At 46.6% G+C, this 25881-nt stretch overlaps 1 protein-coding gene across 1 annotated transcript in view; it reads left to right on the top strand.

Moving 5' to 3' along the window:
- Positions 1 to 8728: 8728 nt before the first annotated feature.
- The window catches only part of AUTS2 (activator of transcription and developmental regulator AUTS2), a 573438-nt gene continuing 556285 nt past the window's right edge, over positions 8729 to 25881 (top strand). Inside the window, exon 1 of the mRNA XM_071575035.1 lies at positions 8729 to 8786. Coding sequence (XP_071431136.1) covers positions 8739 to 8786 — 48 coding nt within the window. The 5' untranslated portion in view covers positions 8729 to 8738. The remainder of the gene's footprint in view (positions 8787 to 25881) is intronic.

Raw genomic sequence — 25881 nt, 5'->3', positions numbered from 1 at the left:
GAAGAACTGCCAAGGAGCTGTTGGTCTGCTGAGCTGGATGAAGGTCCTGGCTCAGCTCAGTGTGTGTGCCCAGCAGTCCTGGCCTTGGGCTGAGCTGGTTTCCCAGCCCGTGTGAGAGGTACAACACCCAGCACTGGTGTAGGTGTGTGCTGTGCCACTGCTGAAGCTTTTCCTGTGGAGATTTTCATATCACAGCAGGAATTAGGAGCGTTAGAGCAACTTCCAGATGCACACACTGTGTGCTGGTGCAGAGTAGTTAAGACTTGCTTCAGTTTTGTCACTACAGTGGAGAAAACCCGTGGTGTGCTGTGCTGGGTGTAAAGATGGTTTGGTGTTGCACAGGCCAATGCAATACCTGGTACCTCCCATGTGTGGGGAGCTCAGGTGGGAGGTGTTACAGAGATAGAGCAAACTAAAGCCTGTCCTGCATTATTATTCTGTTTTCACATCTGTTGAATAACAAGGCTGCAGTTCAGTGTCAATAGCCTATCTAATCTTTGACTGCTTTTTGAGATGGCTCATTAGGATGATTTCTTGGCTGGAAACTTTAGAATTGGCCTGAGATCACCAAGTCATGGCTGTGAAAGAGCTGTGAAATAGAACCAAGTATTTTATCTCATTAGTGACCCTGCAGCCCGGGGGGAGCTGCGGGCTCTCGGCGCTGCCAGCTGCAGTTAAGTGCAGCATCTGGGTATGCTTGTGTTATACCATCTATGCCACCCTCTTTCCAGCTCCAATTTGCTTGTTTTAAGTCTCTTTGTAGCATTCCCTGCCTATGAAAGCTCGGTTCTGACCGTGGATTGCCCGTGGAGATCCCATGCCATCAGCAGCTTCTCTTGTGCACATCACGATTCGGGACCGTGGGAGCCGAGTGCCTGCGCTGGGGTCACTCTGGCTGTCTTGCTGGCCCTTTTCGTGCAGCGGGACAGATCTGAGCATTTCTTATGTATAAAGACAGCAGTTGGGTGCTCTGTGGAAAGTGCTGGTGCTCAAAGAAAGGCTGAAGCCTCATTACCTTCTCCACATACACCTGAGTTTACAGTGGACACTATAAAACAAGACAACAGCTGCTATACAATGGCTGCTTATTTACAAGAATTCTGCCCTGTGAGCGTCAGAAATGCTGTGAATTTGGGTACTACAGCTCCTCAATGCACAAAGCTGCTCGTTTCTCTGGGGTGTTTTTGTGGGGCTTTTTGAACACTCCCAGTTGTAATATTTCTTTGCTTTTCTCAACTGCTTAAAAAAGCTGACAAGTCTGGGGCAGGTACTCGTAAACACCGAGAAGGTGTTACTGCCTTATTTTCTGCTTTAAACCCTCTGAGGTGCAGAGCAGTGGCAGCAGCTCTTGGTGGGGTCAGGCCTGTGGTGCTCTCTGTGTTCAGTGCCTTGCACGGGGCAGTCCTGCTCGTGGAATACAAACTCCGGGTGCTGATGTAATACAGATGTTACTCAGAATGTACAGTAGTTGAACTGAGCTTGGAATTTAGCCCGAGGGACTGAAATGGAGCATTATTCAAATGCCACAATTACCGAGCCACACTTTCTGCATTAAAGTAATGTGGAAGATGCATTACCCCCCTAAAATCTCAGTGTAAAGTTAGAGATCATGGTAGGAGCAGCCTTTAGCCTTTACCTTTGGCTGAGTAAGAGAAAGGGCTCTGCAGATGTTAGTCTGCTCTCAGAAAGAGGAATTAGGGAAAAAAAATAAAGGAGGAAGGGAAAAAGAAAGCTGGGCTCTTTTTAATAAACTGGGGTAATTACAGATCTGTTTAAGTGGAGGCATATGATACGTATGTTTGTGACAATTTTCCAGAGGGATGGTTCGGCTAGTGCTAAATAACCAGGCTCATTTTCCCATAATGCAAATGTTATTCACAAACTATTACCATAATTGATGCACCGAGCCACTGTAGAGTAAATAATGCCTTGTGTGGGGGAAGCAAACTAGAAGTCAATGAATATTAAAGAACAAAATCTAATTTTTAAAGGGAAACTTCTCAGAAATTAGAACTCCTTTGGCAGTCAAAATGCAGTGCAGGTTCCAGTGGCCTGGCTGGGTTTTGCTCAGGCACAAACACATGAGCTCTCAGCTGCGGGACCAGGCTGAACGCCTAGGGGTGGATTTTTTCTGCCTGGTGACTACAAAGCTTCCCCAGAGCTGATCCCGTCAGCCAGGGAAGATTCGGGCAGATCTGGAGCTTCCCAGAGATGAGAATTATGCACATGCCAGGCCTCAACAAGGACCTTTCAGAGGGTGCTCTGTTGGAGAGCTGCGACGAGTAGCCCCATGTTTGGGGAAGTGCTGGTTGTTTCTTTGTCTCTGCCTTCCTGCACCGTGCTGAATTACTTGTTTTGTGTAACACAAGAATTTTGACTCATGTCAAAGGCATGCCATCAGGTTTTGTAGGTTATTATGCTTGTGGTGAGGATGTGAGTGGGCTGCCAGGGCTGCTGGGGGTGGGATCTGAGACCTGCTGGGGTGCTGGGCATGGCTGCAGGGACCTCATAGCTCTGTGTAACTCCTTCCTTGGTCCTTGCTCACTGTCCCTGTGCCTTGATAAGTGTTAAATAGGTTACAGCACTTATTGCTGAGGTGTGAATTGCCCTGTCTCCACGGTGGTGCAGGAGCTGTCGGCACTGCAGCCTTATCTGTGCTGCTATGGATTTTTAGTGTAAAACGTCTTGCTGAACAGGACTTGATTTAGCTGTGGGCATTAGTGCCCTGCCATCTAATCCCTTTTTATGTTCAAAGGGAACTTGTGGTAGTGCTTTTATGTATATACCTTCATTGCATGCAAAGGTTCTCTTTTTTCAGGCATTTCTGTCTCCCCCCTCCCCACTGGATGTATTGCTCCATCATCCCTGTTCCATGTGTAAATGAGGGAGATACATACACAAGCTCTGGAGTGTATTGCAGGGCTGTGTTCAGCGGGATGTAATGGTGGAGTGTCACAGAAATCACCACTTTCTGCACTTGACAATTGTGTCATTTCAAACACTTTTGAGTACTGGTGTGTTCTCAGAAGTGATTTTTTTTTCCTCTAGGTAATAAAACCCTGTCCAAATAGTGCTGGAGCTGTACAAACCAGAAAGCAAGGGAACAGGATGCAGAACCTTTGTATAGGTTTACAGAAGCATTATTTGATCTTTTAATATTATATGGCATTTTGTCCAACTGGCAATTATTGCTATTCTTTAAATTACAGATTATAGCACTGCACTTCCTTTCTCAGAGAGCTTAAAAAGACATTTTAAGCCCCCTTTGCCTCCCGTTGCTGCAGACACTCACACGTGACTTCCTGGCACAGTTACATACATATCATACAGCATCAGCAGCTCTCCTTACTGCTCCCTGATTTAACTCAGTGTGGCAGAAGTACCATATTGTGAGCCATCATGAGCCAGGCTTATGGGCTGCCCTGCTTCTGTCTCAGGCTGTCTCTTGCAGGTTGTAAACCACTAGCAAATGTCTGTTCCTTGTCCTCTGTGGACTGTCTTGGGGTGTCTTTAAATCTTTCAGCGTTCTGTGTTTGTGCCTCCAAGCCATAATTTCACCCAGAAAGCTGAGCACGTGCCCCAGTTGGGCTACCCCTCACTGTAACTCATTACAAACTGGCACTTTGCTGGGAGAGATAAAGTACTTCAGATTGTTTTTCTGAGTCAATCTGTGCCCTTGCTTATTAGGCTTTATCCTAGTCCCAGTGGAAAGCAGCTGTGAGACCCAACACCACCCTTAGAGCACCTACAGACCTGGCAGATCTTAGAGCAGGCGGGGAAAAACTCACTTGCACTTCTTAGTCATTGCAAAAGAATTTTTCCATAAAGGATGACTCTAATGGTCTCCTAGACCACTTCATCCTGCATCTCATTGGTGTGAAATGGTACCAGTCCCAGGAACTTTGAGACACCGGACAAGGGATTCACCTCATCCTGTGCCTGCTCTGCGTGGGCATTAAAGCATGGGCTCTCTCAGATCCTGCCAGCCCACACTGGGTTCAAAGCAGTGACCTAGAGAGCTTCCTTTGAAAATGTGCACAGAAGTCCGAATTGACAGCAGCCTGTTCATGATGAGATTCTTCAGCAGCACTCAAGATGAAAGAGCAGATGGTGTTGATGGGTGAGCAGGGTTATAAGGTACAAGATGGGATTGATACCATGTTAATAACAAGACAATAAATCCCACAGTGCTTTCCAGTAGGCTGAAAGAGGATAGTTCCCTGTGGGCCTCCTTGTGACTCACAAATGTCTGGAAACACCGGCCTTGCTCATCATGTTGGCTCTGAGATGTAGCCATTCTGACCCTTCTCCTCACTGCCCATGTCCTGGCAATCCTTTTAAGATGCGAAGTGTTTCAGAGCTGGTGTGGTTCTGGGTTGCTTCTAAAGCAGAAAGGCTGTTGTGGAATGTGGGTGCTTTGAAGTGACCCAGGTATTTGCGAGTTTAGAGCGGGGCAGTGCTGGGCATGTTGGAAGGCAGGCAGGAGCTTCAGCACTTGCACTTCATACATGGAATCCATGTTACTGTGCAGTTCTCTGATCTTGGGAAAAACTTTCTCTCTTAGTGAGCTTGCAGATCCCACAGGCTTTGCTCTCAGCCTCATGTAATCTCCCAGGGATCCCTGCTTTGGCTGCTACATTAGGAGCCATTCTGAACTGAAAAACATTTCAGAATCCTTTATATTTATACTTAATTCCAAATTGTTTTTCTTTTCTTCCCCCCCCCCCCCCCCCAGGGTAATTATAAAAGATACTGTAAACATTTTCTGGTGATAGGATCTTCCTATTTATCTAAACTTCATGCTCGTTGTTTATGTGCTTGCTTTTTCAGCATCCCCACACTTCACTCTGCTGGTTGGGAAGTGTGAAAGCTATTATGGTAATAGGGAGGGAGATGATTTTCTGCTCTCATAGTGCCAAGAAGACAGGAATGGATGTAATTCATCTTGGATGTAGTCCCTGCTGCAAATGCATCATCTTGCTTTAGCCTCTCTGCACACATGCAGAGGTTCATTTTGTTTGCCATAAGGGTCAGGGCTTTTGAGCTTCCTCCAGGATTGCTGTAGCTTTCCTCTGTTGTGCAAGTGCTTTCTTCAAGGCATTGATCCTGCCATGTGAAATAGTGGAAATAGGTGAAATATTGTCTGGTTTGCTCCTTCCCTCCCTCCCATGTGGCACCAAGAAGTTATTCTGACTCACCAACAAACCTGGAGTCAGAGGAGGAGGAACACACTGCTCTTAGGAGACTTAAAAATCAACTCACTACTCACTGTTACAGTGCACATTGCATTAGTGTGTGATTAGCTTTGTCATGGGGAATAATTGAAATGAACAGGGATCGATATCTAAATATACATTAGGGTATATTAGACAGGCTTAGAACCAATGGTCTGTTAAAAAGGTGGTTATTTCAATTCCTTTGTACACTGTCTCACCGTTGAAATGGTTTACCAGAGTATGGCAAAACCTGCTGAATAAATCAAAATATGACTATTCTGGGAGAATTGTGAGAATTCCATCAAAACATGATTCTCTTTGTGGGGCCACATAAAAACAAGTTGGGATTTTGGCTGTACAAACTCTGAGTTGGAATAGCACATGATTTCGTGTTACTGATGGTGATTGGAAGAGCAGGTGTGGGCTGACAGGGTTGTGGGCACAGTGCTGCAGGACGTTTAGGGATGGACCCCTACCCGAGGTGGTTTTTGTCTGGGAGTCTGTCCCCAGGAGGGGAACATGAACTGGCAAACAGGAGTGAAGCTGTGGTGTCATTCTCCACACAGACTATAGCTCTGTAACACAGGAGAACCAAATACATTTCAGAGAAAATGCTGACACTGTAGGTTTGGAAATAAATGGTGTATTTTGTTCTACTGCAAAGATGAATGAAGTGTTGAAAACTTAAGCTGGTGTGTGCTTTGTGTGTGCAAACCTACCCAGCTGTCTGTGCTATAAGGAATCATCAGGCTCTGCTGGTGTTGCCAGGGGCTGTTTGTGGATGCTGATAGGGGTAATTTCAACAGTGTGATAAAAAATGAGCAGTCTGTGGCAGTGATGGAACCATCCCTGCCTGGCTGGGGGATGTGGTAGCTGGAAATTCTGCATCTCCATTCCCTGCGTTGCACTTGTCCTTTGATTGCAAAAGGACAGCTCTCGAGGGATGTCACTGTGCATTTTCCTGACATAAAATAACAGCTCTGTGTTTTGTGACCCTGGAACTTTTGGTCCTGCTTGATGCTAATGAACCAGTGAAAAACATCCAGGGCCTGGTAATTGCTTTGAGCCACAGCTGTTTGTGCTTGGTACGGGTGTTGGCTCTCGCCCCCTCGGTGGCTGTGCCCTGTGATGCTGCCCAAGGCCCCTGGGAGCTCCTGGGTCAGTGCAGCCAGCAAACTCCCTCTAATTGGGAACAAGAGAGCGTGGTGTCCCTGTGGACAGCAGCTCTTGACAGCACACAGGTGGTGTCTGCAGTGAATCCCTCCCGGGCACTGCTGCAGGGACTGTGTCCCACTGCAGGGACTGTCCTGCTGCAGGGGCTGGAGGAGCAGCAGCAGAGCCAGAGCTGGGGAGGCAGCGAAGCTCTTGCACTCACCTGATCTGTCCTTTTATCCATTTGCTCATTCAAAAAGCAGTTTTTTAGGTGCAGAAAAATAGAAGGTGCCAATAAAAATGAGTTGTTTTAATTTTCCTTGTATGTTGCTCCCTGTAGGAGACCTTCTCATCCATTTTTGATGTTTCCATAGTTTTGAAAAAGGCTGGGGCATTTTACCACTGTTGTGGCATAGGTTAATTATCCCACAGGAAGGCAGAACTAAAGGGAGAGTGGGAATATTTTTCTGTGGCATCAATGGAAAGTAATTTCTGACAGCTATGGCTGTGGATGGCCATGATTTGAACCAGCCCAGCTGTTGCATTGAGGAGAGTTGGAAAGAAATTCACCCCAATTCCCCTCCTGCTGAGCAGGAAGGGACAGGGGCCCAACAGAGAGTGGGGCTGAGCAGGGCAGGGGTCTAAGGGCAGAGCAGCCTCAGCTCCATTTAAGTGTGGTCACTGGTACTGGTCAATATTAGTATTTGGATCCCTTGTATCACTTTACAAAAAGTTCTAAAAGCCTCTGTTGGCAGGTGAATGAGTAGCCAGGCTGGTAAAGTCACAGATGCTGCACTGACACCATTACCAGCACTGATAGTACTTTCTAGGTGGGTAATACTGACAAACTGGCTTTCAGGTGTAAATGTATTTATTCCATCTCACTCTGCCTATGAAAAAGATACTTAGACCTGAAAAGAAAGTGATGAAAAGGATCTATGGAGACATGCACAGATTCCCTACAAGGAGAAATGTAATGGTCTGGAGTCCCTGGTCCCCAAAAATTGTGATATTAGGGAGACCAGGAGAATCTGTAAAGTCATGATCTGAAGATAATGTGAAGCATTCTCTTTTGTTGGGATAGAAGACTGTGAGATTCCCAGTTAAATAACCAGACAGCTGGTTAAAACTGCAAAATGAGGTGACTTTTTGCTTCTGTGGTGAAATTCTGAACCTTGTTCAGCACCTTATGGAAGCACAAAGAGGTTCAGCTCCCTGTGTGACAAATTCAGGCCCATCTGTATTATTACATGTGATGCTGAGGGCACATCTTTGGACTTGAGATTTCTGACATTGTTTCCTTGTGCACCCTAAAGTGTTTGGGCACAGGATGCTGGGCCAATAGCTCTGCTCCAGTACAGCCCTGGCTGGGCACTGTGGAAATGCAGAAGACTCATTACATCCATCCTGTAGCTTGTAACTTGATATTCACTGCTCCATGGCATGCACAGAGTGGGGAGATTTGCAGCCAAATCAATGTGTCACTTCAAACCAGAGCCAGGGAATTGAGCAGTGTTTCTGAATAGACATGAGAACAAACGTCCTGACCAGTGACTTCCCAGGACTTTTTGTGCATTAATTTCATATTGGTAGTGGTGGTTGGTTTGGTTTGTTTTTTTTCCTTAGAGATGTCTTTACAGATAGTATTTTAAAACATGAGCCTGAGAGCATCACAGAGCACCAAGTGTGTTTGGAGAGGGGAGTCTGAAAAGGGAGGCTGAGGAGAGAGCCTGGTCCTGAGGACTTGCTCTGGTTCCACGGCAGCGTTACTACAGCTGCAGAATCGGAGATATTTGCTTTATGCTTAAGAGGCTTTATTGTTTCTAAACTATATTTAGTCCTATAATCTTTCTGTCGATGGGGGAGGGTATTGTGGGACAGCCTCCAAAGCATCACCCCCCTGCCTGGTGGGCGAGCGAGGGGCTAACGCGGCCGCGCAGGGTCCTCGGAAGGGACCAGCTCACTGTCAGAATAATGTTTAGCCAGGTGTTAATGTGTGTCTGGAGGGGAGTGCTGGAATTCATTATTCATCCCACTGGGGGAGGTCACGCTCCTGGGAGGCTGCCAGCGCCGAGCCAGCCTCCTGGCTTTACTGACATGTGCCATTCGCGCCGGCTGCAGCTGAGGTCCATTGGCGGAGCTGCGCTGTCAGCAGCCAGCGCTGCCGGCGGGCGGGCGGGACGCGCAGCGAGCGCCGGGCGGCTTTCTGCCTTCTGCCCTCCTCCTTTCTGTTTCTCCCACCGAAATCCTGTGCTCCCCTTGGGAAATCGCCGGCTCTGACCGGAGGTGCCGGCACGCTGCTTTTCATCGGCGGGATAGGTTTGAGTGGCTTTTTTTGTGTGTGTTTTAACGAGGGCAGGAGGTGAGACAATGATCAAGTCAAGTTGGTTCTACGTCAAGTTCAAGCATGCCGAGAAGGTGAGTCCTGCGGGTACAGCCGGTCCTGCATCCCTTCCCGGGCCCTGCCCTTGGAAGCAGCAGCGGGGAAGTTTCCCCGTGCGTTGGTTTTCCGTGGCTTCAGGGCTAAGGCTGTGCCGACACCGGAGCAGCGCCGGGCGCGGGCTGGGGATGTGACAGCAACTTGGGCACGGTGCAGGTGCAGGAGTGAAGATGTAATTCCTCCAGTGCTGTGTCAGGAAGAAAAAAAAAATAGGGGTGGTAGAGGTGCGTTTATTTTCCTCATGTGCAGCTTGAAAGGGAGGGATATTTCTGGTTCTGTAGAGCCTGCTGTGAGATGTGACCTCCTTCTGCAGGGAGCGCAGTTCTTTTCTTCTCCGTTGGTAACTAAGTATTTAATTGTCTGTAATTATAACGGGAAGGGAGAAGTTTTATTGATCAAACAGTAGCGAGCTGTATCCCAAGGCTCTTTGCTGGCGCGTTTGCTGTGGAGTTTGCTGTATTTCCTATTGCACGGAACGGGGTGGGATTCTGTGTTGGATTTTCCTTTAACACTCACCTTCCACTCTGTCTCGCCTGCCCTGGGTACGCAGATTTCTGGGGGAACACCGGGACGGGGATGGGCAGAGGATGGAGCAGGATTGCAGCGGGACCTGCTGCCAGGGATGCATTTTCCCTGGAGATCCCGCCGGGGGTTTCCTGCCCCGGTTTAGAGCCTGATCCGGTTGCCAACAGTGCTGAGACACCGGCAGGATTGTGGATGTAGCTGTGCTGTTGCCTTTAATCCATAAACATAGGGAAAAGAGCAAGACAACTTTTTTTGTGAAAATACTGGGCAGCCTCACTCTGTGTTCCCTAAACATCCTCGAGCAGTTTGCGACTTGCTGTGCTTAAAACAGGGAGAAAAGCCATTCATGTGCTGTTAGCCTGAGATTTTCTGTTCTGGCAAATAGTCCCACACTGATTTATTTCTTGTCTTTGTGCCTCAAGTTATACTGCACTCCAGTGAAAGCATATATATTTCATTTAACAAGAAGCATTTATATTTCATTTAACAAGATTGTCCTATCATTTATCCCAGGCTGCAAATAGCATATTTAAGAGTCTCAGATGTAACTTCCATTTTCGTTTGTTTTGGGCAGTCTCATAAAAGCTGCAAAACTCACATTATTAAGCAGTTATATGTTATCTCCTTGATGTTTCTCTGCAATAATTCTACCTTCTTTAAATCATATCAGACCTAGAAACATCTATACCAAAACAAATCACCTCAGCATATTTAGCATATGGAAATTCCTGGAAATAAAAATCTAAGGAAATCAGTAGTTATTTGCCAGTGGGTGAGGTTGGCTATTTAATACTTATGGGGATTTCTTTCTCCTTTACATTTTGTGATTCAATTTCTTTTTTTTTTTTCTTTAATACCCCTTGCAGTTCATTCAGAAAGCTCTCAAGTCCCTGAACAGAGCAGATAATGTTCCTGCTTTGCTGTCACCGGGTGATTCTGTGTGTGTTACATAACCTGTCATACCAGTTTTGTCAGAGACAGATATTTTTGAGATCTACAACCTGGGAAATTTGAACGTGGATGAAATCCAGGAAACCCATTTAATCTGTATTCTTCGAGTTACTTGCGCCTTTACAAGACTTTCTTCCGATTCACCAGGGAAGTTGCCAAGTCTGTTCATATGCTGGGAAGAAAAAAATCTCCAAACCATAATGCCCACACTTAGGAAGACAAAAACTGAAGTGCATGCCTGGTCTTTTATTGGATTTAATGTGTGATAAGAGGCTGTTATCCATTTGGATTGTAGTGGGGGTTTCCTAATGGGAGGCTCCTGAGAAATTTTGGCCTTGGCTACAAGGGGCTGTACTCCCTTGCTCAACACAGGATTTGGTGTCAACATTCTTATTGTGGCTGCAGCTTGGCTTGTTCTGCATTAGCTTCAAGTCTTGTCTGCCTGTGAAAGTTGTGCTAGTGTGGCTTAGGTGTGAACTGACACTGAATTTATTAAATTGCAGTTCTCTGGCTGGACACTCTGGGTACACACTCCATGGAACAAGTGTTTCTGCGATAGTCAAACTGCACTGACTTAAAAAAATAGGTCAAATTCTTTTGCAGCTCCTCTGTGTTGTCAAGGTTTTAGAAATTGGTTTTATCTGAGCTAAGCTGAAGAACCTTTGAAACTCCCAAACCAGCTTTTTATGGTGGTTTGTCTGAGTGTATTTGGAACTCAGTCGGAGATGCAGTTTCTCCTCTTCAGCTGACACAGGTGTGGGCTGCTGCAGGAACCAGTGCTCCCACTCCCACTTGGCAGCAGTGGTGTTTGTGCAGCCACGTGGGGAGCTGATCCAGCTGGAATTGAACAGGTTTTATTCCTTTTCTGGGCTGGCTTTGTTTTCAGGCAGGTCAGTGTGTGTCCCAGTTCACCACAAGGGTACGACAGGCTGTACCTGGAAACACCTGGGTGAGGGTGAGTGGAAAGGACAGTGATGTGTCTTCTGGCAGCAGCCTGTGAAAATTAAATTAATTTAAGTTTACTCTCCTCATGTGGAAGTGTTACATAATCTCTGTTCAAGGGAGGTCATTTTAGGTTAGGGAAAGGTTGGGTCTCTGCCCTGCTGCCAGTGCCGTATCTCTGTTAATCAGAACTGGAGCTGCTCTTCCTGCGTGTGCTGCAGTGCTGACACTGCACCGCTCCCTCTTAATTCTCTTGTAAAGAAGTTCATTGACATTTTTATTAGCTGGCTGGCTTTGCTGAAGTTGATGTCCTTGCTTCTGGCCATCACAAATATTTTCTTTTTTTTTTTTTTTTTGCCTTTGATTTACTTCAGAAGACATGGATGTCCAGAGACCCCTCTGTGATAAAGCATATACATTTATGTACATGTCAGAGGTAACTGCAGGCAGGTTGTATATTGGAAAATACTCCTTCCCATAGAGATTGTCAACTTGTTTTATTTTCTTGGCATCATTACACTTTCCTGCCATAAACTGTTCTATTGATTGGGTTTGGAGCTGCTCATCCCATCTGGGTTATCTGCAGCCTCTGCAGACAGACCTGAACGAAGGTGTGCTGATATAACGTGCCTGAGCTCCAGGGATTCAACCCTCACAAGACCCCTGGGAGCTTCCAAACTTGTTGGATCACCTGGCACCTTGAGGTCTCTTAACCAGTTAATTTAGGTCATCTGCCTACTTGTGCAGTGGCTGGTGGGTACTGGTGGGAAGTGGTCTGTCTTGGTTTGAGATAAGCAACTGCCAACCCCCCCAAGCACAGAGAGAAAAGCCTCCCTCCTAACACCAGGGAGAGGGAGGAAAAGAGAGGGGAAAGAAAAAAAAAACACTTCAAACCACGTTTATACTAAAACTACATATATTTTTACAGAAAGAAAGAGACAATTAAAAGAGAGTACAAATATACACTCACACAAGTCTGCAACAACAAATTCCCCACTTCAATTTCTTAACGAACACACAAATTCTACTGTCCTAACTACACATTACTTAAGAAAAGACTTATTCCCCAGGGAGACAAACCCAAGCAGAAAGGAGAGACCCAGAAGGGCACATTTTACTTTCCTGAGATCCCCTGTGAGCCAGTGGTGGGCCTGGTCCTCTCCATCCCCCCTGGGACAGCATCGTGTGTCCTCCCAAGAGGAGGCTGAGAAGCGACTGCCTTAACCACTCCCACACTGGTTCCTACTGCCCTGGAGATGATGTCATAATGTGGGGTGGAATACAAAATTACTGGCTAGAAGAGGTCAGCTGTTAGTTCAGCCCAGCTCAAGTCAGCTGACAGCTTCAGCCTAGTCTGAACTTCAGAACCCAAATCTAGGCCCACCTGGGTGAACCCATAACAGGTCATGCACCTGCAGCTGCAACACAAAGCCTGAAAAATGGCCTTAAACTGCCTGTGGATGTTCACCTTTAATCCTAAGGACTTGTTGGAACTGGAGACAGAAGAGAGAGGCCTTGGCTATACTGATGTACTTCGGTGGGGTAGTTTGCTCAGGTCATCCAGTGTTTGGAGCTGTGGAGACAAGCACTGTAAAGGCTTTTCACAGCAGAGTATTTTTAATCAGATAATAAAACAAACTAAAGTAGAAATCCACACAACTTCATCTTTGAGTCTATTCTCAAGTTAATTACTTCGATTCTAAAATACAAACTATAGGGGAGCCTGCTGGAAAAGACCCAAAGTTTTTATGTTTACCCTTTCAGAGATTTAATGTAAGGTCACTTGGCCATGAGCCACTTTCACACAATACCCATACTGAGCCCAAGGGCTTTTACACTGGAATTAAAATTCAAAAGCTTCGTGCAAATAATTGTGCTGACACTAGGAAATCAGTTTGATCTGAGGGGCAAAGAAACAAGGCAAGCTCTTGGAAAGTCTGTGAAATTCTAGAAGGTGTGGGAGGTGTGTGGAGAGAGGCAGCATGAGTGGGCAATGTGGCTCCACGTGTCGCTGCCTGGGTGTGAGGGAGCTCATGGATCAAACTGGAGGACTTGAAAGGTTTTGCTTTGTCCTTGGAAAGCCCTGTCCCTTGCTGGAGGTTCATTGATAGATATGCTGAACTGAAGTGAAGCTTAATTTTCCTGTTCCCAGCAGTGCCCAAGGGAGAGAAGGGCTGTATTTCTAGCTAGAAAATTAAATTAAAACACCCAGTACCTAGATCCAGGATACATTCATTTTATCCTCTCCTGTAGGACTCTCACTGTTCTGAAAGGCAGTTTACAGTTTTGACAGCTAAAATAAAAAGCCTGAAGGACAAGCAACCACTTTAAATGTTAGAAGGGCTTCATTTCCAGCAGAAAGATTTCAATTACAGTCATTTTCCTCCACTAAGTACAAAGAGGTAAATGGAACCCCTGTTTCAAATGTTAAACTCACAGACTGCATTATTACCAGTTGTACTTTGAAAGTAAAGGATAAAGGCAATCTAAATCAAAGTCCTGATTCCAAATTACTTTTTAAGAGTATGATGAGGTCTGCACCCAGTAATTCAGCCACTCTGCATTGAGCAGCACAGAGCACATCAACTGTGACTTCCATCAGACCGTGTGGGGGGATCGAGGCAGGAAGCATCTTTCTCCACAGGCACTGAGAGCTGCATCTTGAAAGGGCTGCTCTGCAGCTGCAGACTCATGAGCTGGCTGTATTTTTAGAGAATTTAGTTTTTTTCATCCCTTACTCTGCTCGTGATCTGCCTTGTCCCTTTTAACAGTAATTTGACAAAGATTTGGTTATTTATCTCCTGTGTGGCACCTTCTCCCCTCCCACTCCCCACAAGATTTTTCATCCCAGACCATTTCCTCCCCTTGCTGGGGTAGGGAACGTATTTTCAGAAGTCTGTGGTTTTTGAGGTCAGATAGTGAAATGTGCCCAGTGTTTGCATAATACAGTGCTCCAAAGAGCCTGACAGCCCAGGTGCTGCATCAGCCTGGTGACCTGAGCTCACCCAAACATTCCTTTTCCCTGGAATGATGAACTCTTCCAGAAATCCATACCCATGGTTTGATGGAGTCAGGGATAACGGCTTGAGTCGGTGACTTTCTGGGTCAGACCTTTGCCCAAAGGCATCAGCAGGGATTTAACCAGCCTGCTCCTGGAGCAGCTCCCTGTTCCAATGGCACTCAAACCATCCTTGGCTGGGAGGTGGGAACCCACCTGTTTTTTTCTCAAAAAATGTTTGCTGGAGATAATGCTCTAATTTTATTTCTTTATCTTTGCTACTTCTTTTCCTCATTGTTTTGTAGATGGATTTGTGCAGGTGTGAAATCAGGTGTTACTCCTTAAACTGGTGGGGATGATCAGCAAAGGGTTGTGTCTTCTGAATTACTCAGCACAAACACCTGGTTCACTATTTTTATCACTTTGAACTGCTGAAATTTTTCTTTTCCTGCCTATGAATGGTACAAGTTTGCATTTTCTTGTGTTGCAACTGTGACTTCCCAGCATTTTAAGGAAACGAGTGAGATTTGTCTTTTTATGTGCTTGTGAACAAAGATTGGGCCTAATCAAGGAAAATGAATGTAGGAATTGAATTTACTTGTAAAAATGCATTATTACAAATTATAGAATTATGGAGTGGTTTGGATTGGAAGGGACCTTAGAACCCATCCAGTGCCACCCCCTTTCATGGGCAGGGACACCTCCCACCAGCCCAGGCTGCTCCAAGCCCCATCCAACCTGGCCTTGGACACTCCCAGGGTTGGGGCAGCCACAGCTTCTCTGGGCACCTGTGCCAGGGCCTGCCCACCCTCTCAGGGAAGGATTTCATCCTAATCTCTAATGTGCCCTTGAGCTCCAGGAACCTCTGCTGGCTTGGACTCAGCTCTTATGCCACCTGGTTTGGCTGTGTGACCCTGTGATTGCCACTAAGTCCTGTCAGAGACCTGCCTTGCTTTGTGTTTTGGCCTTTCATTATTGCACTTTGATTTTATCTGGCCTTTGCAAACACAGAGAGGTCAGAGGGCCATAGGTGGCTGCTGATGGTGGGTACAGCCTGCACGGCTGCTGTGCTTTGCTGGAGGCTCTGAGAATGTTTTTCCCTTTCTTGCAGCCTCTAAGGCTGGGTTGGGCTGGAGCACCAACGTGGGCTTGGGACTCCATGTGAGCCCAGGGCAGGGCAGGCAGGGCTGGAAACCAGAGGAGGAAATGCCATCCCAGTGCAGTGTCCAGCCCAGAGGGGTGGGGTGGGGTGGGGTGGGGTGGGGTGGGATGGGATGGAATGGGGTGGGATGGGGTGGGGTGGGGTGGGGTGGGATGAGGTGGGGTAGGGTGGAGTGGGGTGGGATGGGGTGGGATGGGGTGGGGTGGGGTGGGGTAGGGTGGGGTGGGGTGGGATGGGATGGAATGGGGTGGGGTAGGGTGGGGTGGGGTGGGATGGGGTGGGGTGTGATGAGGTGGGACGGGATGGAATTGGACGGGATGGGATGGGGTGGGACGGGACGGGATGGGATGAGATGGGATGGGACGGGACGGGATGGGATGGGATGGGATGAGATGAGAGGTGGGCTCCCCACATGGCTGCCCCTCAGCTTTCCCCTGCTCCCAGGGCTGCGGCACTGAGTGAAGTGCAGCCAGACCTCCCACGAGCAATAACCTCCTGCACTGTGAGCCATGTGCAGGTCCCTGCTCCCTTTCCCTTTGGCTGCACTTCCTGCTCAATTAAAAGCGCTGGATGGGCTTTGGAATTGGCAACCAGACTCTGTTTGTTGTGTTCTCCACCTGGCTTTACAGTCATAAAGTTAGCTCAGAGTGCTGAGCATTTGGACAGGACACTGGAGGTTGCTGGGCTTTGTAATGTTTACTTATTTATCTTGATTTAAATGCATATTTCTCCAGTTCTGCCAGTTCTTGGTAGTTGGACCAGTTCCTTGGTGGGCTCTTGTGTGGTTTTGGATAAGGGTGTTTGACTAAGCTGTTAAATCTTCCCCATTTCTTTCAGTGCTGCAAAATGAACCTTTGCAAGTTTGTTTTTTGCTCCAAATGGTTATCACTAAGGGCCTCTAAGTCTGATAGGCTTTGCTGGGAATATGGTAGAGATTTAAAGGATTTTCTCTTCCTTGAACGCAGGGCAGTTGTTGCATCTTGTGTGACTGGATGACTCAAGGGCTGCTCCTGCCTGGGCAGGTGCTGGGAGCACTGTGGGTCTTCCAGCATTAGGAAGTCCAAGCACCACCTGCTTTCCCCTTGTTATTTCTCACAAGGGGAGCCACTGGAGCAGAACTGTTTAAGCATCTCAGTGCCACTTTACAATCCTTCCACTTATAAGTGGGAGTGGATGTGGTTTTTTCCCCACTGGAGTCAGGTTCTGGACAGCTTTGTCTTTAATACAGTTTGGGGTCTAGACCTGAAAGTTTTCTATCTTTAGTCCTTGTTTTCTGCCTGTGAGACTAAGAAAGACTGAATACTAATGGGAATAGTCAGTGGCAGATAAAATAGCAAAGGGGAAAAAAAAGCCCTGTTACATTCTTCTGATGTAAATTTTTAATGAAATGTATTTTCTTCTGTTAAGCAACTTTTACAGCCCACTGCACAAAACATACAACCAAAAACCTTTGCACAATGAACTGCATGTAATAGGCTAGCAATGCATCCACTACACGTTTTTAGACCTGTAATGCATTTAAATCCATTTTTGTGTGCATGGCAGTGTAGCCCTCTAAAGAAAATTAGAATTTGCTCAGTCTTGCTTTCATAGTTCCTTAGGTTTCCTTCTGAGTGCAGTGCTTTGGAGAGCTTCATTAAAAGTGGTCTTTTCTGTAACAAGAGGGAAATACAATTTGAATACATTAGGAAATACAATTCTTAATTCATTAGAAAGCTGGAAGGTTTGTATCAAAATTTCTAAAATGATTGTTCAGCCATTGGTGTCGGTGAACACTGTTCTTCAGTACAGCTGGACTGAAGAGCTGGTAAGTGATAGAGTAGGTTGTAAAAGCAGTGATAATTACATTTAAATAACAGTTCTCAACCTGAATAATTACAGGTGAGTTTTGTAGCAAGATGTGGATGTAGCACTGCCCTTTTTATGGGTGCCCAGACTCAGCACTGTCTTCACTGTTTGTGTGTCTCCTGTATGAGAACTCCCCCAGGGGTCCTCATTTGACCCCCAGGTCCTGCCCTCGCCCCCCACCAGCTGCAAAGTCAGGCCTCCAAGCAATGCTTTGCCTCCATTTCAGCACCCATGTCCTGGCTTTCTGTTTCCCAAGCCCCCTGTGTTGCAAGACTCCAGCTCCCCTTTGGTGTCTGCCCACACACTGCTGGGCTGGGCCTTGCTGAGCTCTGCTCCAGAATGGGTGTAACAGCACCTGCAGTATTGGAGACATCTGAAACACTGTTCTTTGTGCTTTGATAGAAGCATCGAATGGTTTGGGCTGGAAGGGACATTAAAGCTCATCTCCTTCCACCCCTGCCACGGGCAGGGACACCTTTCACTGTCCCAGGTTGCTTCAAGCCCTGTCCAGCCTGGCCTTGGACACTTCCAGGGATGGGGCAGCCACAGCTTCCTCTGCCCACCCTATGCCAGGGCCTGGCCACCCTCACAGGGAAGAATTCCTTCCCAATATCCCATCTAGCCCTGCCCTCTGGCAGTGGGAAGCCATTCCCCATTGTCCTGGCACTCCAGGCCCTTGCAAATTGTCCATCTTCCACGTAGCTCCTTCAGGCACTGCAAGGCCACAGTTAGGTCACATTGACTCCTTCTCCAGGCTGAACAATCCCAGTTCTCTCAGCCTTCCCTCACAGGGGAGGTGCTCCATCCCTCTGATCATTTCAGTGCCTCTCCTTTCTGGCGTTTCTGGGGGTTTGGCTGAGCAGGGTGTGCTTTCAGCGCCCTGCCAAGAGCTGGAGGCCACAGGAGTGTGCCCCAGGCTGGGGTGACCTGGGCAGGAGCTGCCCATGGGCTGTGCCCAGCGAGTCCTGCACTGGGCTGGCAGGAGGAGGTCCTGCTGTGCCACTGGAGCACAAGAGTGTGCAGCAGCTCCTTTGTCTTGGGCAAGGAGCAGACGCAAGACCTGCTGGGTGGGGAGGACCCTTTGAGGCTGACAAGGAAGCAGCTCGGGCACTGCTGGGCACACAGACATGCACAGGAATTCTTCTGAGATGCTTTTTGGAATCCAACTTTTGACTCGTAAGCCTGTGGTGTGTTTAACTCTGTAACCAGCAACATGTAGGTACTTGATAGATTAATATTCAGGACACAGTAGATGAGAGAAACTGGCTGGGGGAATGTCACACACAATCTGTTCTTTCAGACTTGCTCTCTGTTTTGAAGCTAGATTCTCCAGTTCTGGAGAAGGGAATTAAAAAAAAAATTAATCTATGGGCTTACTCTGATTTTTAAATTTTTTATTTTCCCCTCCTGGACTTCATTTGCCTGAGGGCTAGTTCTGTCCTTTAATTATTTAAGAACTGGGTTTTGTTTACAGTTTGCAATAAAACTGATAAAAGATTAACAAGGTGCTTGTGAATCATTTTAAGCAAATTAAAGCTTTAAAAGACTTACAACTGCAAATATTTGAAAATTGAAAGGCAAAAAAAATAAGAACAGAGCAGATCAGATAATCAAGTTATTGGATTTGTTTGGGAGAAAAAACATTCTTGTTTGCAACTGGATGTGAGAGCAGCATTGTCTGCTCTATCAAATATTTATGGGTGCTTTTAGCAAATTTGAAGACATTGGTTATATGAAAAAGCACTGGGCATGTTAAAATACTGTTTTATTCCAGTGTGGGGTAGGTGCATGGATAGAGCACAGGTTGGAGAAGGGATTCCCAGTGGAATTACATGTGTCCAAGCTCACTGAGTGCCAAGCCTGTGCAAAACACACGTACCTTGTGCTGCTTTTAGGGGCTCTGGTGACCCTTCCCTTAACAGTCCTAATGAAATGGTGGAGTCTGAGCTGATTTCCAGGTAAGAGTGAAATCAGGGAGGTTCTAACTCCATTTCTGTGCAAGAATGAGATCTTGGGGTTTTATGGATATTCCATCAAAATCCATGTCACTCTGTAGTGGTAAAAACGGCGAATCTACTAAAACTAGGGAATGTCCTGAGAATGGAACAGGGAAGATTGCTATGATGGAACAGAAATTCCTGATTTTACCCCTCTCCTGGACACATGCCACTCTCATCATCCCCTCTCCAAAGACTCACAGACACTGAGTGGAGGCTGAAACACTGTTCAGAGGCTGGAGGTGCCTCTGTGTGAGGCAGAACTGAAGGAACTGGAACCCTCAGCTGGGTGAGTCAGCAGAGATGTGCCAGAGGTTCTGGGAAATCAGGCAGGACTCAGGGAAGATGGGAATTGTTCATTGCCTCTCGACACAAGGGCTTGGAGATAGTGAAGGAAGTTGGGAAAGGCCAGGTGGAAGGAGATCAGATGCAGGTGGTTCTTTGGGCAGGTGTTGACCTGGGCAACTGGTTGTTGTCAAGGAAACTGTGGGTGCTCAAAGTTTACATCACTTGGGGAAAGTGGACACATTAATGGAAAAGAAATCAGTGGATTGGCACTGAGCAGGCAGAAACCCCATCAGTGAGCTCAGTGAGCTGGAAGTGACTGGAGGTGGAGGCAAGGGGCAAAGATGTAGGTATTATAAATAGAGAGAGACAGGAGTATTATATGTACTTAGCCTATTTTTGTTCTGTTCCTTTGGACACCCATTTATGGCCACATTTAGAAAGGGGATGCTGAGCAAGCTGAGCCTTTGATCTGGCCCAGCTCAGCCCTTTGCTGTGCTGGTGGCACTGGGGCAGCATTTGCTGAAGTATCTTGTCTTTCAGGGTGACTGCTGTATAAAGTGGGTGTTCTGCAACATCCACCAGCTCAGCTGCTGTGGGTTTAGTGGTTGTTACCTTAAACAAAGGCATATCACATGGTGATTACAGTGTGGTATTAATAGCTGGGTTCCTGATTTTCTGCTGAAAGTGCTCTGGTTCTGGGAAGAGGAATCTCACATCCCCTTCTCTATGGGCTTCATTTTCTCTCTTCTTGACACGAAGGCACATGTGTTATCAGGAGTATTGTCTGTGCAGCATTTTGGGAAGGATTACGATGCACTTCTTTGAAGGTATTGGACAAGATACAGAGCCAAGAGAAGCCAAGCAGCATTCCTGTTACTGTGTCCCCAGAAAAGTTTGAAGATGGGTGAATTATTGCATTACAAAGGTCTTCAGCACCCCAGTGAAAATCAGGACAAACCTTTAGGCCTAAATATGTTCACACTTCAATGAGGGGACAGGAAACTTCAGGGGCAGATGAGGAGAGCTGGAGTCTAATTAAATGGAGTAATTTTATTCCTTTGGGGATGAGCTGTGAAAGCCAACACGGTAACACAGCAGGTCCAAAGGTCTGTGTGTAGATCCTAATCTGCTTAAAAGATGGGCTTGAATTTCACTGACTGTATCATAAACTGGAGTTCAGTAACTAAATAGTTCCTTTCTTGAACATCCAAATATAAACTGTGAAAGAAGGCAGAGGAGCTTAGAGGAGGTGAATTAAGCTCTGCCTGGGCACAAATGCTGCCTATGGCTCAGTGATAATGATAGAAACATTCTAAAAGCTCTGTAGCTGGTCTTTCACCCTGTTTTCAGCTGTCATCTCTGCATGACTTTGATGGCAGCTCTGCCATACCTGGTTAGAGTTCTGCTCTGAGGCAAACATCTCATCTGTGGGTCTCAGCAATGGTTTTGATGTCTCCTTTTGCCTTCCCCTAGAGCTAATGTTTCTGCTTTGCTCTGCACTTTGGCAATGAGTTCTCCCAGGGTGGCAGGGCCGGGGCAGGGCAGTGTGTCCCGTCCCGGTGGTGCACGTGGGTTGCATTTCTCTGCAGTTTTATCCAGGCAGCATTTGTAGCTCCCAGTGTTCTACACAATACAGATGTTAGAGATGAACAGATAGGGGATTCTGTTTCCTTGTTTAGTGTTCTGTCAGTTCTGTGTTGTGATCAATCTTTGTCCAACCTCCTTGAAACTTCACTTGTGTTTAGTGTGTTCCCCCTGACTGTCAATGATTTCCTTTAAAAGCCTCAGATCCCTTCCATCTGGTCCCAGGAACTTGGCAGCTGGCATGGCAAGCAATAGCTGGGTTTTTTTCTGTGAGTGCTAGCACAGAGAAGTCAATTCATGGCTAAAAAGATTAAAATCCCTAAATCAGAAAAGCTGGAAAAAATATAACAGTTGCAATTCTGCCAAGGAAGTGCTTCTTGTTGGATTATGACAAGTTGAAAGAGAGAGATTTGGAGGGGTAATTCAATTCTGTTGTCAATCCAGGAGAGTTAAAGCTGAAACTGTGTTAGAATACATTAACAGCACTGCCTGGACAGAGAATATCAACTGCCTCTCAGAGGCAATTTCATCCTGGTTTTTATGCTGCCTCAGTTTATGACCTGGTTTGGATTTCCTGACCTTGATGTCACTGAGGTTCATCACCTGCTGCAGTCAGGAGAAGTCTCTGCTCCAGGTCCAGGGGTGCTCTCTGAAATCAGCTGTGCTCTGCTGCAGGAATGACATGGGGAGTGGGATGCTGAAAGGCAAAGGGGTCAAGCTGGCAAGTTTGGAGAGGGAGGCATCCGTATGGAACGCTGGAGGTGTCACTCCGAGGAAGCGTCCCCTGCTCTTGTCAGGGAGTGGCAGCAGTTGGGCACAGAGTGCAGGTCTCAGGGGTCAGGTCTCTGGGTGGTGGGAGGAGAGAACAGTGCTCAAATATCACTGTGGCATGTTAGTGAAAAAAACTGGGAGCACAAAATCCTATTTTTCTCCTCAGCATGGACAGCAGGTGATAGAGAGAGGTGTGAGTCCTTCCACTGTCTGTGGAGGGAGATTACTGAGACAGATCCTGCTTTTGTGACTTCATCTAGGAGTCACCTCTGAGACCAACAGAAAGTAAAAATCTAAATCTCTGAGAAATAAAAAAAAATCAGATTTACTGAAGAATGTTCCAAAAAGTGCCCTGGAATGGTGCCCCAAGGATTTTATGTTGCATTCTTTGTGCCTTGTAGGTTTGTGTGGGGTTGGGACATGGGTTAATATAAAAGCTCAGTACTTTCAAAGACACCTCTTTGTTAGACCCACGTCTCTCCTGGCTCTAGGCAGTGGACTGAGTACATGGATGTCCTACAAATCATGAGAAATATTTGAAAACAATTAGTTATGGGTGTTTGAGGGGACCACCTGCCTTGGAGGTCCTTCAGCCAATGGCTGTAGTGACCCTCGTGGGGCCCTGCACCAGAAGGGGAGAAACAGTGAGGGCTTTTTTAAAAACTTGGGGTTCAAAATCACAGTAAGGTTTCCCTTCTCATTCTGCACAATTCAGACTTGGATCCTTTCTCCTTTAACTTCAAACATGTAAATGTCTGCATTAGGGATCTCATCTCCTTGAGGTCCCCAGGTCTGGGAGGAGGGAAATGAGCCCTCTCCAGGGTTTTGATGGTTCCTGATTTTCCTTGCTGGTGCAGAGGCTCAGGCAATGAGGCCTTTAGGTTAGTTGTTTATAAAGACTTTCTCATAGTGAGTGAAATCTTGCATCTCTGTGTAAAAGGAGTGTTTTTTAGTTTCTCCCTCTCCAAAGGGTGATGGGGTTTGGAATGTTAGAGGCCCTGGGATGCTCAGCTGCTGTGGAGTCATGGATGGACTTGGCTGGTCAAATATTCTGAGTGATCCCTGTTTGTGAGAATGCACAAGCACCTTCAGATGCTCCCTGATCACGAGTCTGGCAGCTCTACACTTGGGTGTTTGTTTTTATCCAAAGTAGCACTTGCAGGACCCTGGGAGAGTCAGAGCCCAACTGGGGCCACACTTGGCACTGTGTGGCTGACACAAGGACTGCCCTGAGAGCTTGGCAGCTGAAAGGGCCTTCCAGAATGAGGCTGTTCACAGCACTGAGCAAACACAGGGGTGTCTCTCAGGGGTGGAAGTGGCTGCTGGAAGTGTGGATTGCTGTCCAGACTGCACAGCCAGCGTCAGAGGGAAGGCTGGCTGTGACAGCACGTCACCCACAGAGCACCAGGACGGTGCTGGGCTCATCCTGCCCTTCCTCTGCACTCAGAATGAGCATTCCTGGCACTCAGCACATCAGTGGACACCGGTTTGCAAAAGCTTTGCATCTCTGAGGCCAGAGGTAAAAATATCCAAAGAAATGTGTGCAGCACATCCTTTGCTGTCACATCAATTCTTTCATTCTCTTCAGTTGAAAAAGTCAAAATAGAGCTCAAATCAGAACAGTCTCCACAACCATTTCTATCCAAGAATGGAGTCTGTGGAACAGAGTCAGTGCTCAATTCTGACCTAGGGAGAGTTGCCTGCACAGTTGCAAACTGATTTTTATCATGACTGTAGTCAAAACTTGAAGGATTTGTATAGAAGTATCTGTGTGTGGGCCTGTTTATACATGTAATGTAATACTTGTAGGTTTAAACATGGCATGTAGTGTTTAATATACAATTACATTAGACATGTAATACTTCCAGGTTTCAACATAGACAGACATAGGTACAGCACTGATTGGATCAGTACGATTTTGACATATAGTCCAATATTTTTCCACTTTGGAACAATTCACAGAGGCATATGTAAGAAAACAGCAATAGCCTTTGATTTCCTTCAGTAATCCTGACTCACATGATCAGTGAAAGCCACTGTGTCTGCCTGGAAGTGCATTGGTAGGTGCCTCATGAGCATTGCAAAGGCTGGGAGAGAAGATTCCAACCTGGAAATTTCATGGAGACCTTTCCTGATACATGCTTCTGTTTTGTGACAGGGGAATCTTTGTATAATTCTATAGATCTTCTTAGTCTGGATTAGGGCTTAGCTAAAATCAAAATTGTAGAGCAGCTTCATCAGTATGTTTGTTTGTAGACAGATCCTTGCAGGATCAGTGAGAAGCAGATGCCCAGATTCCTTACATGACATTGAATATTACACCAAACATGTATTTGCATCTTTTGGTGCCCCACTGGAGCTCTAGTATGGGGTGTTTCTGTGTAGCTCCACTGGTTTCACTGCAGGAGCCCAAGGTCTGGTTAATGAGCCAAAGCCGAGTTCACCTCCTGGAGCTTTCTGAGTCTGCCCCAGACCTTGTCCTCGTTTTATCAGTTTATTGGTGTGATCACACACAGCCATGACACACAATCCCAGCATAATGGACACTCACAGTGTCACACAGATGGTGGCAACCAGACAGCAGCAGGTCAATGCCATCATCTAAGGATGAATTTTTAAGAGAAGAATAATGGTATCATATACTGAAAGACCCTCATCTGTCATGGAATTAATCTGTTTCTAAAATGAGGCAAATAACTTCATTTTGCATGTAAGAGCACGTGTCTGGAACCTGAGGGACTTGCCCAAAGGAATGTCACAAACTAAGGTGAGGGTGAGGTTGTATCTGGGTTTAGCCAGGTCAGGTTTGGCTTTCATTTCAGAGGGGTCAGGGTTCGGCACGGCCTCGTCTGAGCACACACCATCACCATCCTCTCAAAAGAAACACAGTGGTGGTTGTGTTGGCATTTTCCCCCTCCACTGGATCAAACACAGGAGCAAATAGTCTGGAGCACAGGGCCCTCTTTTCCTGATGGAGTGAAAACTTCCCTGCAGCCGAGCCCGGGCACTGCCACGTGCCAGGGGTGTCCTGTCCCACCAGGCAGGGCAGGAGCTCTGCCAGTGGGTTGTTGCTGCCTGGGCTTCCCTGGCAAGAGCCTGACAAACAGATTTCCCTGCTGGAAAATGGCATTAAATTAAATAGGTATCAGCCTGCTACTCTGAGAGCTGAATGTCAGTGCTAATAAACCAGAAGCTCCATCTTTCCCAAAGGACCTTTGGAATCAATTGAAAGCTGCGTCCTCCATCCCCTTTCCCAGCGGGTAAATATTACTTTTCTGCTGTGCCACTTTGTGTCCTGGCAGTGAGCAGAGTCTACCAGCAGCCCTGCTGATTGACAGCATTGCTCCCAGCGCTGTGAGGAGAGGAAGTGACCTTAAACACTGGGGTTGTGGGTCTGTTTTGACTGTAAGAAAATACTTTTTTTTCCCCTTTTCCTTTTTTAAAACATTGCCCTACCAGCCTGGCTCTCTATTAATCTGTATGTATTTTTTAAGGTCTTAACTCCTTCCTGCCCTGAGGTGGGATTAGATAAGCTTTGAAAGCAGTTCAAGGTCATTTCTGGAGAAAAAAAAAAGAAAAAAAAAGAAAAAAGAGAGAGAGACTAACTAGACTAACTAAAGCAAGAAAGGTGACCTTGCACAGTTGCCTGTAGTAAAAGATGTCTCTTACCATGAGCCTACAGTAATTAGCTTTATTTTTGGTGTTGCCTTATATGAATTGTTCATGCATCTCAGCTGGCTGTGGAAATGCCTATTGACAGCCTGAGTGTGCTTTGCAGGTGGGTTGGCCACTGCCTGTGGGTGCCTGTGTCGGTGGAGAAGTTTGCTCTTCCCCATGGAATGATCAGCAAGCACTTGTCCCCTCTGAGCTGAAGTCTCTATGGTCAGGGAGGATCCTGCATCAGTAAGCACAGGCTACTAGGCAAGAAATCATAATGTCAAAGAATATCACTATTACTATCAGTGCAACAAATATTTCCTGCCTATTTCACTCTTCAGTGACACTGA

Source organism: Pithys albifrons, chromosome 21 (genome assembly GCF_047495875.1).
Source record: "Pithys albifrons albifrons isolate INPA30051 chromosome 21, PitAlb_v1, whole genome shotgun sequence".
NCBI lineage: Eukaryota > Metazoa > Chordata > Aves > Passeriformes > Thamnophilidae > Pithys > Pithys albifrons.
This window is presented reverse-complemented; position numbering and strand designations above follow the sequence as displayed.